We start from the raw sequence: 17,284 nt of genomic DNA, 5'->3' as shown, positions 1-17,284 counted from the left end.
CCCAAGAAAGAGACACCAGTGTAAATCCTAGATGAACTTCCTGTCCCTGGGTCTATCAAGTGTGGAGAGTTCCACAGCATTGGGTCTCATGAACAGGCTCATCTTGCCCCAGCTGTGTAGACGATAATGAGAAGCAGTTTCAGTCTCACTGGGCCCGTGTCAAGTGCATACTCTCCAGCTGGGATGAGCACTGATGTGTCAGCCTTCGCTTTCCGCTCAGGAGGCTCAGTTGCTGGGAAACTTCCCGCTGAGACGTATTTGCTCCTCATTACAGAATTGCTCTGCTGAGTGGCTAGTTACCTTGGGCTTCTGAAGTGCTTAATAAATATCGCTATTAGCAGAACAACTCTAGGTCCATGTAACCCAGTTGAAACCAGTTGCTTCCAGGCAGTAGAAGCTTGGTCATAATTTGGTCTGACCACAACTCCTCTGCTCCTGGAGTGGCCAGAAAACGTGCATACAATGCACTCCTATTTTCCCCTCCTATTGTAATTTTAGAAACAGTCTTAGAAATGCATTATCACTTGCATCAAATGTGACCTACTGCCACAGAGTGTATTTAGAATAATTGTACATTTTGCCATATGTCTGATGAACTCAGTGGTGAAGAATATCTTGAGAACACAAGCCTTCCTGTGATCATGACAGCTATACACGCTCATCTTTGTCTTTTAGAAGGAAAAAATAAATCCTTTACAAAAATCATCCAGGGTGCATGAGGATACAGACTATTTTCAAGAAGAGCCTTGAATGCATTCAATCTCTCATTCGGAGGATATTTGTTGAACACCCTATGTGCCAGGAGCACTGGGACAGAGAATACAAGATAGTTTAGCGGGAAGCAACCCTAACCAGATGTCCTCATTTTGTGTATCAGTTTTGCCTGCCTGTCTAGGGAATCCTTGTGTAGGGTCACCCTGTATGGCTCTGGACTGTGTATTCCACACAGATGCTGGAGGTGAGGGAGGGTTGAAATCTGTGGTTGCCCCTGCACTGTCTTGGTACATTTTCCTTTGGGTTAGAGTTAGGGTGACCACACAGTTTCACTGCAGAAACTGGGAAACCAGTAAGAGTGACGGGGCATGAATCTACTAGGCCTGGGTAACAGATTTCAAGTGGGACTGTGTGGGGCAAATCAGGACATTTGGTCACCTGTGATCGTGGGGAGGCTGTCTTGCTGCACTGCCCCTTTGCTTTGCCCCTCTGGCTTGTTTCTGTGGTCAGATATGAATCGCACTCTGCTAACTGCCAGCTCCACTGAGGAAGCACTCTGACAGATTCCTAGCACTCTTCTGAATTTTGTTCAGGAATTGACTGGGGGGGGGGTGAGGGAGGGAGAGAGGGAGAGAAAGAGGAAGACAGAGGCAGAACCAAGAGGCGAGACAGGCAGAAAGAAGCTGGGAGGAGGATGCACTTTGCCTCTGTAGGGGAGCCTTGTTTGGGGCTAAATTGGAACCTTTGCATTGTTAGCATTCATCTTTTCTGAGAATCAGCTCTCAGGATGTAATGTAGGCCTAGCTAGAGGGCAGTCCAATAGCTGTGGGATGTTTCTAGACTTTTTCTTACTGCACTTTTACTTCCTTTTGGTTGCTCCCTCCTTTGTGATTTCTTGACTTGTGTGCATGGCACCACCGAAGCCGAGGTCACCTTGACAAGGCGCAGCCATGCTCCAGGCCAGCTAGACGGTCTGCATCATTCTTGACTCTCGCAGCAGGAGAGGGGTTGTGCCAGGAGGCAAGCGGGTGTTGTGCTTGTGACTCGATGCACACTGCCAGGTTTGTACCTGGCCCCTCCCAAGAGCTCGTGAGCAAGTTGAGGGCAGGAATGACATCTAGGCCACTTGGGGTGGTGAGACGCTCAGTCCAGATCTGGCTCACAGTGGGTTTTCGATCAGTATTTGTTGAATGATTACAGCATGCTGTGGAAGTGGGAGTGGAAGAGGACTGACCACTTACTGGACATGTTTTTATTCTCTTCCGATTTCCTGTCATGGGCGTGTGTCATCTAACGGACGACACCTTTTAGTTCTGTTGCACTTTAAATGGGAGATGGTCGTGCTCATTGCAGTTTGTCTTTGTCTAGCCCAAATTGTTGAAAGACTCCCAAGCAGCTGATGTCCAGCACAGGAAGCATGGTCTTGCCGAATCCGGACTATCTGGCGCTCCCCTCAGGGGACCGCATCTCCCCAGGGGGCACAGGCCGTGTGAAGGACAGCTCACACCATTTTAGGAAAGCACTGTTGGCTAGGAAGCCGTGCGGGTTGGCACTGAGGCCCTGAGGTCTGCCCCAGGGCTCCTGTAGGTTGTGAGCTGTGTGAGAAGCTGAAGAAACACTTCCCAGGCATTTTTTTGTTTTTTGTTTTTTGTTTTTTTGAGACAGAGTCTCGCTATGTAGTTCAGGCTAGGATACCTGTAGCTCAGGCTGGCCTCAAATTTCTGGCAGTCCTCCTGCCTCAGCCTCTCAAAGGTTGGGATTACAAGCAAGCACCATCACACCTGGTTGAGTTTCCAGATTTCAGGGACCCAGCCCCACAGGAACCTCATCACTGCTTGCCCAGTGACGCACTCAGGAGAGAGGATTCTGACCTCCTTCTCTCCCAGCTCCCAGTACAGGGCAATAAAAAACAGGCAGAAAACATCAATGCACTGTAGTATCTTGGCGACCAAGTGAGACGAGGAAAATAAGAGGCGACTGCAGATCTGCAGATAGGACACGATTGGACAATTTCTTTTTTGTGTGTTTGAGACCATGGTGCATGGTTTATTCCAAAACGTGGGTTGAACTGTTTAAGTAGATCAAACGAAATCTGTTCCTTCCCCTCGGTTCCGCTCGGCTCAGGGAAAACCTGTGCAAGTGTGGCTACGCCCAGAGCCAGCACATGGAAGGCACCCAGGTCAACGACACCGAGAAGTGGAATTACAAAAAGCACACCAAGGAGCTCCCCACCGACGCCTTCGGGGATATTCAGTTCGAGACGCTGGGGAAGAAAGGGAAGGTAAGCGGCGGTGTCCGGCCTCAGCCTGGGCCGAGAGGGCGTGGGCCGCCTCAGTAAGCACAAATCCTCTAATGGAGGGGGGGAGGCGGGTAGTAACTACCAGAAGTGATGGCAGAGAAAGAGCGACTGCGTAAGAGTCAGAAGGTGGTGAATAGACGATGCTGACTGGGAAAACTCACCAGGGCTGTCACAGAGCCACGGCAGGCAGCCGCCGAACACGGGCCTTGAGGGTCGCGGCTACCCAAGGCCCCCAGTGCCCTGTGATCGGGCTTGTGGCATTCCTGAGAAGGCACGTGGCCCCTTGCACGGTGACACTTCTCTCTGCACACCCTGAGGTTCCTGCGGTCTGCCACGGGGGCTCCTTAGGGCTCCCTGTCTCAAGGACAGCCCTGTCCACAAGCTGCCCGGGTGGAAGCGCGGACCTCGGTGCCTCGTGTCCCTCAGCTCTGTCCTTGCAGCTGCCCCGCTCCATCCATTGCCTTCTCCTCCTCAGAACCTGCCAGCGTCATCTCTCGCCTCTGGCCTTCAGCTGCACCCCCAGGGGCCCGGGAGGGCTCCCCACAAGCCTCCCATGCAGCCCTGCAGCTCCAGACGCAGGGACGGGTGGGGTGGGGAGAGGGTGCGGTGGGTGGGAGGAGGACACGATCCTGGATCTCCCCTTCCCCGCAGTACATCCGTCTGTCCTGCGACACGGACGCGGAAATCCTCTACGAGCTGCTGACCCAGCACTGGCACCTGAAAACTCCCAACCTGGTCATTTCTGTGACCGGTGGGGCCAAAAACTTCGCCCTGAAGCCGCGCATGCGCAAGATCTTCAGCCGGCTGATTTACATCGCGCAGTCCAAAGGTGCGCACCTGGGGGGTGGGGTGGGTGCCACGCGGGAGGCCGAGAGCAGAATCCAGACCCTGGAACTGTGCGACGGATCGTGGTTTAATCACAGTGTTCTTAAGTGAATGGGCAGACAAGGAGCGGTGGCAGAGTGTGCCACGGAGTTAACTCTTTACATCTGTGTGCAGGCGCTCCTTAGGGGCAGTCTTGCTTTTAATCTCCTAAGACTTCTATAGTATCACTGACATACAGCATTTTACCCAGAATGTTCTGATGAATTCCAATGGGAAACTTAATTTGCTGTGGTGGGTATACAAACAATGCCCGGCAAATTGCAAGGGCGGTGCAAATGTCTGATTTCAAACGAAGAAGACGGTGGTTTTGATCCTTGAGATGTTCAGCTTAGCATTTTTCTTTAACTTTGTATTTTGGCCTTTAGTCCCAAGTTCCTCAGCTTTCTTCTCCTGAGAGCAGGGAGCACTGTTCTCTAATAAATAATCCACTTCTCCTTACAGTGTCCATTAGTGCAAAAATTCTCTCTCCATTTGGACTCCAAGCCCATGTAGTGTTTCGACGTCTTTTTGGTCTTCTGACCTCAGCGCTGGCTCTCAGGGATTGAAGACCACGTGCCAACAGCGTCATAGATTTTCCTTCCATGGAATTCTGCAGATACCTTTTCACGCTTAAGTGCAGCCTATCTGAGCTTCACATTTGGAAATTTCTTTGCTGAAGATTAGTTGACTGACAGAACTAAGGAAATGTGTCTTATGTTAAATATGAGGCTTTACTTACTGCAAAGATGAACTGGAGACCCCCATCCCCGTTTATTCTTCTCAATTTCCTGACCATCCAGGGGGATCATTATGGGTTGTCATTTTGTTAAGAAACTGAGCACTTTAGCTTCCTTGCTACTACATTCTGCAAACCATTCATTCATTCAGCAAATACTTAGTGCCTGCATTGTAACAGAATTATTTTAGGTGCTAGGAATGTGGTAGATGAAAACAGACAAAAGTCACCATCCTGGAAGCTTGCTTGTTCCTATTTAGATGACAGAGGGCTACCTTGCTCAGGGTGAAGTGTTCTCTGGGGGCGCTGGACCCCTGAGAACTGGCTGCTGGTGGTGGCAGTGAACCTGCCACCCACCAACCACATCATCATAATCTTACAGTTTTGGAAGGATTTTGATAAGGGAGGTGACTAAGTCTGTTCTGCATTCCTGGAGACGATACTGGAATTAGACAGTGGAGACAAATAGTGAATGCAAGGATTTTCTTACGACTGCATGAGAGGCTGCCTCCCAACTCTGGAAGGTTCCCTTCCTCTTCCTAGAGCTGACCTAGAGAGGCCAGAGACTGGCCCTGAGGTGGGTCCCCGTGTGGGCAGACATTTCCATTATGACAGTTGATTTCTATTTTGCATACATACCCCCCTACAAACTCACACACAAAACCTGTAGCACTGAGAATATCATCAAATATCAATCTTGAGAAGGCATGCACAGCTACGTAATTATAAAGCAGAGCAAAGTCGCTAGCACTAGGGCCAGACCTGGATGAGCCACATTGGTCTGACCACTGTGGACATGGTACTCAAAGGGCCACTGCTTAGCTTCCTTAGACGCTTGGGCCAGAAACTCATTGCCCATATAAGATTCCGCTCGAGACTGATTAGAGACTCAGACTGGCTGGCTTCACTTCAAGAGAGGCTGAGGTCCTTGTTGATCTAGATTGGGGCCAGGAACCTGTGTTTTCTAATGAGCACCCTCAGGATCACTAAGGACCAGAGGTGCTCCTCTCCACCTTGTCCCTATGGGGCAGGCCAGGGTCATTCCATGGTGTGGCTACCACTGCTGTGTCCTGGCACTCATGGGCATGAGTGCTTCTCAGGGTCTGTGGGCACAGGATGGAAACCTCACCCAGCGCCAGCTGAACATGTGTTCCATGCCACCCCCTCCCATTGGCAGGCGCCTGGATTCTCACAGGAGGCACCCATTATGGCCTGATGAAGTACATCGGGGAGGTGGTGAGGGACAACACCATCAGCAGGAACTCCGAAGAGAACATCGTGGCCATTGGCATAGCGGCTTGGGGCATGGTCTCCAACCGGGACACCCTCGTCAGGAGCTGTGAAGCTGAGGTACAGGTGGGACAGGGAGGTCAGGGGAGAGAAAGGCCAGGACCTGGAGCTGTGGCCTGAGCACTGGGGGTCTGGGTTGGAGACAGCCTGTGGGAAGCCTGGCACCCAAGGACAGCCTTTGGACCACGGGAATTAAACGCAGGGATGCTATGTAAAGCATTCTAAGAAGGTGTTAACAGCAGATGTGTTTTACTCATTAAAATTGTTATGAGACAACTGGTTAATATTATCCCTTAATTACTGTGAACTGATCATGCCTGCAACCTCCCAAATGAGTATACAGTGAAGGGTTTTTTTTTTTTTTCTGTACTGGGAATTGAACTCACGACATTGCACTTGCCAGGCAGGTGCTGTGCTGCTGAACTAAATCCTCAGCCCCCAGTGAAGGGTTAAATAAAAGAGTCAAGTGGATTGATTTTAGGGCTCCAGGAGGTTCAAAACCCTCTGACAGAATTTGAGATTCTCTGGGGGTTAAGACAAAGAACTTCTCCAGGCAGCCTGTATTTACTTGGTTTTCAAACAAAGGGGGATACTGAAGAAAACTTGGGAGTCTGAGCAGGATCTTGAGAGTTCATTCAAGGACTTCTCCAAGTAACTCATTATGTTAATTTAGGAGAACTATGTTATCTCTAGGAAGGCCTTCACTGTGGGGAGTGAGATGCCTGCAGCTATAGTCTTTATCTAGTTAATGGAGGTTGGAGCCAGGTGGCCTTAGCTGTGACCTTGTCTTGTCCTTTGAGGCATCACAGCTTCACAGGCCACTACAGACCTCAGCGATGACTAGTGACTCACAGAAGTTCACTTACTATGAGTCCACTGGCCGTCTTCAGATAAGAGGATTAGGCCTCGGACAGACTCAGAAATTAACATGGAAAGCCAACTGGCTAACTTTAAATCCTGCTCAGAGCTGCTTCTTAGTGGTCTCCATCAATGAGATAAGCTGAGTGTGGTGGCACACACCTATAATAAACTCAGCCTGGGTAATTCATCAATTTAGTGACACCCTGTCTCAAAGCAAAGCAAAGCAAAACAAAACATTAAGGATGAGCTGGTGATACTGCTCAGTGCAAAGACCCTGGGTTCAGTCTGCAGTATGACAGAGAGAGAGAGAGACAGAGACAGAGAGACAGAGACAGAGACAGAGACAGAGAGACACAAAAAGAGAGAGAGGTAAAAAGAAAGAAAAAGAAAGAAAGAAAGAGAAAAGAGAGAGGAAATCTCACATTAGAAGTCAGGTCCTTCATTCTTTATAACCTAACCTGAGTCCATGCCAAAAGATTTTGTGTAGTACTGTTACAGCTAGGCTATACCTCAGGAATTTTGGTCAGTTACTGTGTTCCCAAAGAGGTCTGTGAGAGCGACATTGCAAATGTTTCCTGGAAGTGAATTTAGGGAGTAACGTGTGCATACCTGTGTTCAAAATACAAGGTGGACACGTGGGGCTTTGCATCAGGCACAGAATTTTTAGCAGTATCTCTGTGAGGGTGCTGCATATAGTTGTCTAACAATAAATCTTAAGGTCTCTTGAGAATTGTTATTTTTTATATAAGGATAACTTTCCAAAATTGATTCAAAAGGAACTAGAAAATCTGAATGAAGGAATTACCACTGAAGGGGCTGAAAGAGAAATGAAAAATTATCTTCCAAATTGCTTTCAGTTGAAAAAAAAAAAAAAACAAAAAAAAACAAAAAAAACAAATTGCTTTCAGTTGGATGGCTTAACCTAGCAAGTAAAAATAGTTATCTAATCCTTGTAACTTTAAAAAATGTTTATAGTCTTCTCTTACATGCAGAAGCACGGCTTCTTTACAGATTTCCTCTCAAGCAAGTTTGTGTTTTTGCTAAAAAAACATTTAGAAGTGTGTGTCATGACCATAAAAACAGCTCATACTGCAGGTCTGGCAATCATACTCATAAAAACACTGCTGAAGAATTTCATATTTGGGCAAAGATGTTCACTGAAGTATTTCTGATAACAGCCAAATAATATCTGTTAACATTTATTACTAGATGGGACAGTCTTCAGGTAGATTACTACACAAACATGAAAGAAAATCATGGAGCTATTAATATAATATTTCTAAAGTTTTTCTGATAGCATGGGATATATAGTTTTAAGTATAAAATTACGAAAAATATATATGTGCCTAGAAAAGAGCTAAATATATGAAAATCTTGATGACTACCAGTGGGTCATGGAATTAAATATAATTTTAGTTTTCATCTTATTTTGTGCATTTTTCAAATCTTTGTAGTAAACGTGTTGCTTTTAGAGATGGATTTTAATGCAAGTTTTTATTCTTTTTAAGTTTAATTATGATCTTTAGTCTTATAACAAATGCATATGATCTCGTGGCCGGCTTCTTGTTCTCTTTAACATTTCCCCTGCAGAATGGCTTTTGGGCTTCTGTATGAGTGGAAATCCACTCTTCAGAAGAGCTTTGTTGGCCATCTCTTCCTATGTAGTTTATACTCAAGGCTTCACTGCAAAACCCAGCCCTTGGGGATGGGCCGGAACAGGACCAGGGTGCAGCCGACAGGGGGCGATGCGACATCTCACGAGCGCTGACGTTCCACACTGCTTCTCGGATCTCACCCAGAGTGTTCTTCCCATTCCAGCATCAGTTTTTCTTGACTCAGTGCTACACTTTAAATGCGATCCTGGCATCATTTATGCATTCGCAGAGGTGGCACAGGTCCCTACTCAGTCTTCTTTTTGCAAAAAATGTTTGATTCTTTGTTGTCAAGCTTCTTCTTCATAAACTAGAAGACCTTCTGCAGACACAGTCACCAAGACAGAACCAACAGTGATGACAACAACAACACACTCACCGAGTGAAGCCAAACTGTAGCTGATACCAAAAAAAAATTAAAATTATGACAATGTCACATCTTGTTCCAGTAACATAGGTCCCTCAACTTGTGTGAGTCTCTGTCTTTCAGGACAGTTTTATGGTTTTCTTTTGTAGGTTCTGCATCTTTCTTCTTAGAGATTTTATATTCTTATTGTTGTAAATGTCGTCTTGATTCTGTGTAATTCTTGAGACAGTTTTTTTCTGGTCCATATGGAAATATTGATTTGCTTACTGTTGTTTTGAATCAGATACTTAGTATACCGTCTTCTTAGTTCAAATAGTTTTTCAGCATATTCTTTGTGTGTTCTAGGTTTGCAGCCATATTATTGTTAAATAACTTTAGTTTTTAAAACAGCTCTGTGATTTTTGTGCCTCTTCCTGCATTGGCTGTAATGTCAGGGTAACATTAATAATAGTTCTGATAGCGGGTACCTGACAGGCAGCCAGGTGTCCAAGTTAGTGGGAATAGTTCTAATATTTCACTGATAAACAGGATTTGACTATAGGTCAATACACAGGCACTTTAAAAACTGTTACAAGATATCAACATTTTATTCCTAGTTGATAATTTTTAAAAATCAAGAATGAATGCTGAGTGTAAAAGGTCTTTTACATCTTGGGGTTGCTGTTGTTTTTCTTTTATTCATAACCTAGTGGACTGAAACTGCACAAATGATTTTATTGTATTTTTTGGTGGTGATTCTGGATATTGAACCCAAGGCCTTCACACTGACCTGCATCCCTGGCCCTTATTTCTCTCTTTCTTCCCTTCTTTTCTCTCTCTCCTTCCTTCCTTCCTTCCTTCCTTCCTTCCTTCCTTCCTTCCTCCCTCCCTTCCTCCCTCCCTCCCTCCTTCTCTCCCTTCCTTCCTTCCTTCCATCCTTCCTTCCTTCCATCTTACTTTCCTATTTTGAGACAGGGTCTCGCTAAGTTTCTCAGGCTGGACTTGAACTTGTAGTCTTCCTGTCTCAGCCTCTCAGAGGACAACAGGTGTGTGTGCATGCCACATGTCCAACTGCAAATGATTTAATTAGCCTGATACATTTAATTGGCCAACGATTTCTTAGGTTGCTTGTATCCTCATACATAAAGAGAATAGTTTTTTGGCTTTTCTCTTTGTGGTTCTTTCCTGGTTAAGGCTTTGGAATCAGGGTCGTGTGCTGGGAAGGTGCAGTGGAAGTGGGAATTATTTGCCCCGTGGAAGTTTGCAGGGCTTTCCTTCAAACACCTGGCTGTACTTGTCTCGCCAATATTTATTGTCTCATCTGCCATGCTCAGGGCCCTCCTGCTTGATGGTGCTAATGGGGAAAGAAGCGCTTAGAGAATAGAACTACAGTGTTTGAATTCTCCTTCCTTTCTGCCTTTGTATTGATTCTGTGTGTGTCATTAGTAGAATCAATAAGTTTCCTCTCCCTGGAGTTTTCAACTCACATTCTATGCTTTGAGGTAAAGTTGAAACATCTTTTAATGCAGCTCTGAGACTTTAAAACTAAACAACTTTGCAGGGGAGCATGAGAGTCAGGAACGCATACGTTAAAGATTCTTTAAGCTCTTGCCCAGCCTTTTATCTCCTGCTCTTGCCAGGACAATTTATCTATTTAACTGTTTCTTTTTATGGTCCTGTTACTGGGCATTTCTCAAGCACAAAGACTATTTTGTTTGTCTTCTAATCTCCAGGTCTTGGTATGATAGATTCCAGACAAACTTGTATCGTATATCTATCTCAATGTGTACCTTTTCTTGTGTATCAGCCTCCCATACAGTGCATGCATTTACACACACATGCAGTATATGTGTACCTTTAAATGCTATCCATTGTCATATGCAAACGAGCACAGGCCAATAGACCATGAGCTGGACTTAGGATCCTAGACTGTCACTGGCCATATGTGTGACAGTGGGCAAGCTGACCCAACTTTCTGAGCCCCCATTTCCTTATATTTAAAAGGAAGCCTGTAATATCAGTTCCTCAAGTCTGTTGTGTACCTAGGAATCTGGGAGGAGGCATCAATATGGTCAGATCCAATGTATTAGCCTTAACCCTGATTATAGAATTGTCTTCATGCATCTTGGTCACCAAAGAAAACCTCAAAGACAAGTTTCTCTGTGCTTTGCAGGGATATTTTTCAGCTCAATACATTATGGATGACTTTACGAGGGACCCTCTGTATATCCTGGACAACAATCACACTCACTTGCTGCTTGTGGACAATGGGTGTCACGGACACCCCACCATTGAAGCCAAGCTCCGCAATCAGCTGGAGAAGTACATCTCTGAGCGCACGAGTCCAGGTCAGTATTTAGAAAGTGGGATACTAGACATAGGTGCCCCACAGTGGCAGCACCAGTGACATCTGCCAGTTGTTAAGTGATGTATAATGAGCCCTCCTGACTAGGTGTCCTAGTTGCTAAACAAGAGCTGTCATGTCTCTTCTTTCTTCACCTCCCAAGAGTGCTTCTGCCCGGGTCACTGTGATCTGTACCCTCCCACATGCTGAAGGCCGTGACAGATGCTGTTTTCTTCCACTGTCATTTGTCAACAGAGAAAGCCTGCTGGCTTCTCTTCTACCAGGCAGCCCTTCAGAACAAATCAGATCAGTGATGGCAAACACGAGTGTAAGAAACAATGCAATTAACTAGGGTAGAAATGATGAAAAACAAAGCCATCAGTTAAACAACTGGGTGATGTGTTTCTTTGGGTGAATCTTGGCTATTTCTATGGAATTGAGTAAAAGCCTTTATTTGATCTGATAATTGACATATACTCTCTCTTCCTCTGGCTCAGGTGTTGAGATGTGTACCACTGTGGAACCAAATTACCTTGTGATTTAGTGATAGACTTGCAGGAGATACTAGTAATTGTTTTCTTTCACAGTGAGCTATACACAAAGAAAGATTTAGATATATTCTAAACTTCATTAAGAGGCTACCTAGTCATACAAATATAAGAAAGCATAGGATTATGGAAATGAATGAAAGAATTATTGTTTTAAGTATAAACTTGAATCTAGCCACTCATATTAGCAAAATTAAATCAAGCAGAGTCTTCAGCATTTGAAATACTAGGGGCAAATTGTTACCTGATCTGCGTCATGCTGTCACTAGTGTGGTGAACAAAGAGTGTTCCACTGTGATCAAGTAGAGTGTCAAGGTCAAATTCCTGAAGTGTCAGCTGTCATCCCAAGCCCTGGCCTCCCAGGGCAGAAGCTCCTGATGCACCTGTTCCAGGAGGTAGGCAAGCGTGTCTATTGAGTTCAAAATGAACTTTACTTTTTATATTTTACAGATTCCAACTATGGTGGTAAAATCCCCATTGTGTGTTTTGCCCAAGGAGGTGGAAGAGAAACTTTGAAAGTGAGTCCTGGCTTCACTTTTGAGAATATCTCTTAACAAGCTTACCAAGCAAATTCACATTTCAGGGACTTGGGGGTTATCTACTCTGTCCTGACTACTCTCTTTTATTAGAGCAAGTAGGTAGTGTCTTCCTGCCACAGCCTGCTTCCTTCACAGACTTGGGTGATCTGGGAGGAGGGTTTGAAGTGACATAAACAACCTCTGTATTTAGTGTCAGCTTTGACAGTCAGCCTGCCAAAGAGATGAGTGGACATTCACTCGTGAGATTTAAGGATCGCACTCAGTGCTTGTAGGGGAAAACTCTGGCCACTCTGTGTGCAGGAAAGTGAGCTGTCCCACAGAGCACCCCCATGTTAGTTGTCTGCAGACCACCAACACCCCATCCACATGGCTCCCAGGGATACCCACACAGAGGGTTCCTGAGCCCTGAGTGACTCTGAGAGCCTGGGAAGCTTCGTGGCTGATTCTGCACATGCAACACTGAGCAACGAGCAAGAGCTCAGCCTTCCGAGCCTTCGGAGTGTCAACTCCGACATTGCTGAGTTCTTGCCAGCAAGAATTTCTGTTGATTTTTTTAAAAAAAGATCCTCATAGTGATTGTGTCCTAACCAATGTTGGAAGACCTCATTTTCAATAGTTCATTTTTGTAAGAAGTGGACATTAGAAGAAAATAATGTGTAATTCCTATTTTAATTAATATCCGTGTTGAGTTGCATATCCCCTGTGGAACTCGGTGGTCTCTTGGCGGTCCCTGGGAGAGAACAGCGAGAAGATTTAGAAAATAAAGACAAGAGACAATAGCCGGGGTCAGGTGGAGTTACCTCTTGCTTGATGAGCATGAGGACTGACTTCAACAGTAGGGGCGTTTATTTATACCCTGGAGAGGTTGGTTAATTTTGGCCTTGCTGCCCAGCAATCAGTTAACAAGTTACAATGGCTTGTTTACATGCTTTGAGGAGCTCCCGGGTTCTTGGGACTCCCGTGTTCTCAGGCTGGCTTCATCCTGCATGTGTAATTATTTTCCAGCTTCAGTGGCTCCCAACAATCCCCCTCTTCCCATCCTATTTTAACTCCAAGTATTGGATTAGGGAAAGGTAATTGCAGTCCTTAGCCTCTAGAGTAAGAAGTACTTGCTCACAAAGTTCCTTAGAATCATAGCGGAACACTTCTCCGTGTTTATTCTTTTATAGCACAATAGCCCATCCATCTGTCCATCCATTAACAGATATTTATTGAGTAGCATACCCACTACGAGATCTGTTATCAAGACTATTATTAAGTGGAAGCCTTCTAGGGAAAGGCATTTCAAGGAACAGCAAAATAATTTTTTTTTCAATGTGAAATGATCTTTACATAAACACTAAAAAGAAAGCCACAAAAAAAAAAGGAAAAGAGGTGGAGAGAAAACAATGGAGAGATAGTTGCATGCATTCTCTTTCTCTCAGATTACAGATTTGGAATGAAAATTTCTTGGCCTAGGGTGGAGGGAGCATCAGTGCAGCTGCAGGTTTAGGGGACAGTATTTCTGAAGCATTGTCCAGAGGTCCGCTCAGCCGCAGAAGGGGTGGAGACAGGAGGCAAGTGGAGGGAAGTTCAGAGCTAATGTTCTCTAGCTACTCATTCCCAGTGCACGTCTGTTATGGTTTGTGTCTGGAAGTCCCCCCAAAGCCTTGTGCAGTCATGGAGCTGCTTCTAGAGTTTATGATTGATTCATGGTCCAATGTTGGAATTATGGATATGAGTGCTATACTTGCCCTGGGGCAGATAGTTTGCATACAGTATAAGGGAGGGAAAGAGGCTTGCTTTCCCAGCAGCCGCTCCTCCCTTTTGCTTTTGTTGCTTTTGCTGTTTTCCGTTGCCACGAACTGTTGCCCTCTGCCATGTGCCACTCTGCCTTGGAGCCAGCTGAGTATAGACTGAAACCTTCACAACTGTGAGCTAAATAAACATTTCCTTACATAATTTTGGGCGCTGGGTATTTTGTCTCAGCAAAGAGAGAAAAGTAACCAAGACGACGGCCTGACACTGCCTTCACTGCTGGACAGAGGCTCATAGGACCACCTGTCTGCTCTCTCAGCTGTGTTCTGACTCCATGTCTTTCTCCCAATTGGCTGTGTCATTTCTAAGGAAAGCAATTAGCCTTGAAGGAAGGGAACTTGCAGCTCCTTCCGTGCCTCTGTGTGTTTAGATCATCCTAATCTGCTGTCAAGTGATTACCATTCTGATTCTCCTAGGCTGGCTGCTTCTTTTCCTTCCCCTTCTCCTCCTTCTCCTTCTCCTTCTCCTTCTCCTCCTCCACCCTCTCCCTCTCCCTCTCCCTCTCCTTCTCCTTTTTCTCTTTCTCCTTCTCCTTCTCCTCCTTCTCCTCCTTCTTCTTCTCTGTATCTTTCTCCTTTTCTGTATCCGTCTCTTTCTCTGCATCCTTCTCCTTCTCCTTCTTCGTATACTTCTCCATATCCTTCTCCTTCTCCGTATCTTTCTCCTTTAAATTTTAAAGAGGAAAAAAAAAAACAAACAATAAAAATGATTACAGAATTTCAAAACAAGATGATAGGAAATTAACAATGGTTATTATATTGCATATTGTTATCTTCAAAGTAGTTGCTCAGATTAGAAGATATAAGCATGCAAAACTGATCAAACAATATCAGCACTAACTGTTCCTTTCAGTGAACTAATAGCAATTAGTTGTACAATTATCTTAGCTTCCTTTTCTCCTTTTCCTCATCCCAGTTGTTCTTTCCTTCTGAGCAGTTTCTTTCCCTTTCACAATATCTATTGTACCTGTTGTATCTTATTTACTCTTTCAGTTTCTTACACTAGGGAGACAATATGATGTTTACACATGAGAGTCTGATTTACTTCACTTATGAGTATGAGCTCTAGTTGCAGCCATTTACCTATAAAAGCCTCAAGTTTGTCTTTCTTTATAGCTGAATAGTACTCCATTGTATAAAAATGCCACATCTTTTTTATCCATTCCTTGGTTGATGGGCATTTGGGTTGTTTCCAAGATTTAGTTGTTACAGATTGTTTTGCTATAAACATGGGTGCACATATATTGCAGTGCTATGATGTTTCCAATTCTTCTGGAAAAGTACCCAGAAGGGGAATTGCTGGGTCAAATGGGACTTCTAATCTTAAGGTTCTGAGGCTTTGCCACACTGATTCCCACCGTGATTGTACCAATCTGCACTCCCACCAACAGTGGAGAAGGCGGTGGGGAATAGGCTGGCTACTGAGATCACTGGAAAGGAAGTAGAACTGTGGCTGATGTTTACCCAGGAAATAAATCTATTTTTATCTCTTTCAATAATATGGGTAGGAAAATTATTTGATGGGAGAAATATGTGAGAAAATAACACAAAACTTGTAGCTGCTGCTTTTAAAATATTTTTAAACCTTAAAAGTATGTGTATTGTTAATTTCTGCCAAAAATACATGTCAGTGATCATGCTGAATAGAGGCTTAATAATTGTCACTTAAAGGTTATGCCAGTGTTTGGGAAGATCAGTTCTGCCTAGAGGGATATTCTGAAGCACTTCTTTATGGAAAATGTGAGCTTTCCCCAGTGCCCTTATTGTTATTGGTATAGGATGCTGTATGACCAGCTGACCTTTCTCATAAGGCAGTTGTGAACATTTGGTTTGCTTTTGATTCAAAATAAAAGTCTCAAAGGAAAACATGCAAGGAGATGCCAGTGTGTTCGGTCCACCAACCTGATGTAGAACCTCTGTCCCAAGCTGGGTTCTGTTGAGGACCATTGTGTCTCAGATCCGTCCACCTCTCTCTCCTCTTCCAGGCTATCAACACCGCTGTCAAAAGTAAGATTCCTTGTGTGGTGGTGGAAGGCTCGGGGCAGATTGCAGACGTGATTGCCAGCCTGGTGGAGCTGGAGGACGCCTTGACATCTTCTATGGTCAAGGAGAAGCTGGTACGCTTTCTACCCCGCACAGTGTCCCGGCTGCCTGAGGAGGAGATCGAAAGCTGGATCAAAGGGGTGAGCCTTTGAGGGAGATGCTGAGGGGTCGAGGAAAAGGAAGGGGAGGGTGAACTACCTGACCTGCCACACTTGCACACATACGCAACAGCTGTGGGTGTTCTGTGCTCCTGCTGTGGTTTTGAGACTTCTCCAGCTCACTCCAGGTGTCTTCCTGGAAACTGAAGCATGATAAGTTAAGCGATGCTTCAAGTGCCCATTTCTCCTGAGGGGTGTCATTCTAGGCTTAATAAACTCACATCTGTTTGTGAAGTGTGCGATTTTCTCTTATGCTAGGAAGCCAGCAAATGTGCTTCTGGGTTTTGTGTGTGTCAGTGATAAGGCAACAATGAACCCTCAGACAGGCAGGCATTAAACTGAGCCTGCATCTGCTGGAGAAAGTGACTTTTGGATAAGCCTTTGACATCTACTGGCCTGTGAGTCAGTTGAGAATCTCATCTTTTGTACAGATTGTTAGGATAAATAGCTATGATGCTTCTTGTTGCTGCACATGTAAAATACTTTAACATATTAGCATGAGGTTTTCTAACTTTCCTTCCTTTCACGGTTGCTGTTCTCCTGTGATAATTTGCATTTTCTGCCTGTTTGTACCAGTAGAAAGCTCACATGAATGTCTGGTGCATCTCCATCTGCCCTTTCCGAAATGGCCTCAGATGGCTGGATAATTTTAGGTGTGTGTGCTATCACCTGGAACTTTTTCCATAAAGGAAATTTCAAGACCACAAAAGTTATTTTCACCATAAACCCATTTCATTATGAGAACTGATGATTGGATTTGGTATAAATAATATTTCTTTAACTAGATTGGCGTTCCAACAGTATTTAGTTCTATCTAGTCTTGGAAGAGCTTTAAAATATCAAATGCAAAAAACCAAAATCTCAGAATAGAGAAGATCATTTCTTTGTGTTCATGCTAGCCCTTAGCAAGCTTGTGCAAATCAAATCCTTATAAAACAAATAAACAAACCAGCAAGAAAAGTCCACTTTGGGAGGCTGAGGCAAGAGGATTGAAAATTTGAGCCCAGCCTGAGAAATTTAGCAATTTAGTGAGACCCTGTCTCAAAAGAAAAGACAAAAAAAGAGTGTAGTGAGCTAAAGAACAGGGCATGAAT

The 17,284-nt window shown here is 44.8% G+C and overlaps 1 protein-coding gene across 1 annotated transcript in view; it reads left to right on the top strand.

Annotated features, from left to right (window-relative positions):
• Trpm8 (transient receptor potential cation channel, subfamily M, member 8) overlaps positions 1 to 17,284 on the top strand; it is a 79,728-nt gene that overhangs the window by 8,027 nt on the left and 54,417 nt on the right. The window contains exons 3-8 of the mRNA XM_005395332.2: positions 2,839 to 2,995; positions 3,665 to 3,842; positions 5,791 to 5,963; positions 10,936 to 11,110; positions 12,105 to 12,172; positions 15,975 to 16,172. Of these exons, the coding sequence (XP_005395389.1) occupies positions 2,839 to 2,995; positions 3,665 to 3,842; positions 5,791 to 5,963; positions 10,936 to 11,110; positions 12,105 to 12,172; positions 15,975 to 16,172 (949 nt within the window). The remainder of the gene's footprint in view (positions 1 to 2,838; positions 2,996 to 3,664; positions 3,843 to 5,790; positions 5,964 to 10,935; positions 11,111 to 12,104; positions 12,173 to 15,974; positions 16,173 to 17,284) is intronic.

The sequence above is a fragment of the Chinchilla lanigera genome, unplaced genomic scaffold (assembly GCF_000276665.1).
Source record: "Chinchilla lanigera isolate Chin_1 unplaced genomic scaffold, ChiLan1.0 scaffold00052, whole genome shotgun sequence".
NCBI classification, from domain to species: domain Eukaryota; kingdom Metazoa; phylum Chordata; class Mammalia; order Rodentia; family Chinchillidae; genus Chinchilla; species Chinchilla lanigera.
The sequence above is the reverse complement of the archived record's forward strand: the minus strand, read 5'-3'. Positions and strand labels throughout refer to the sequence as shown.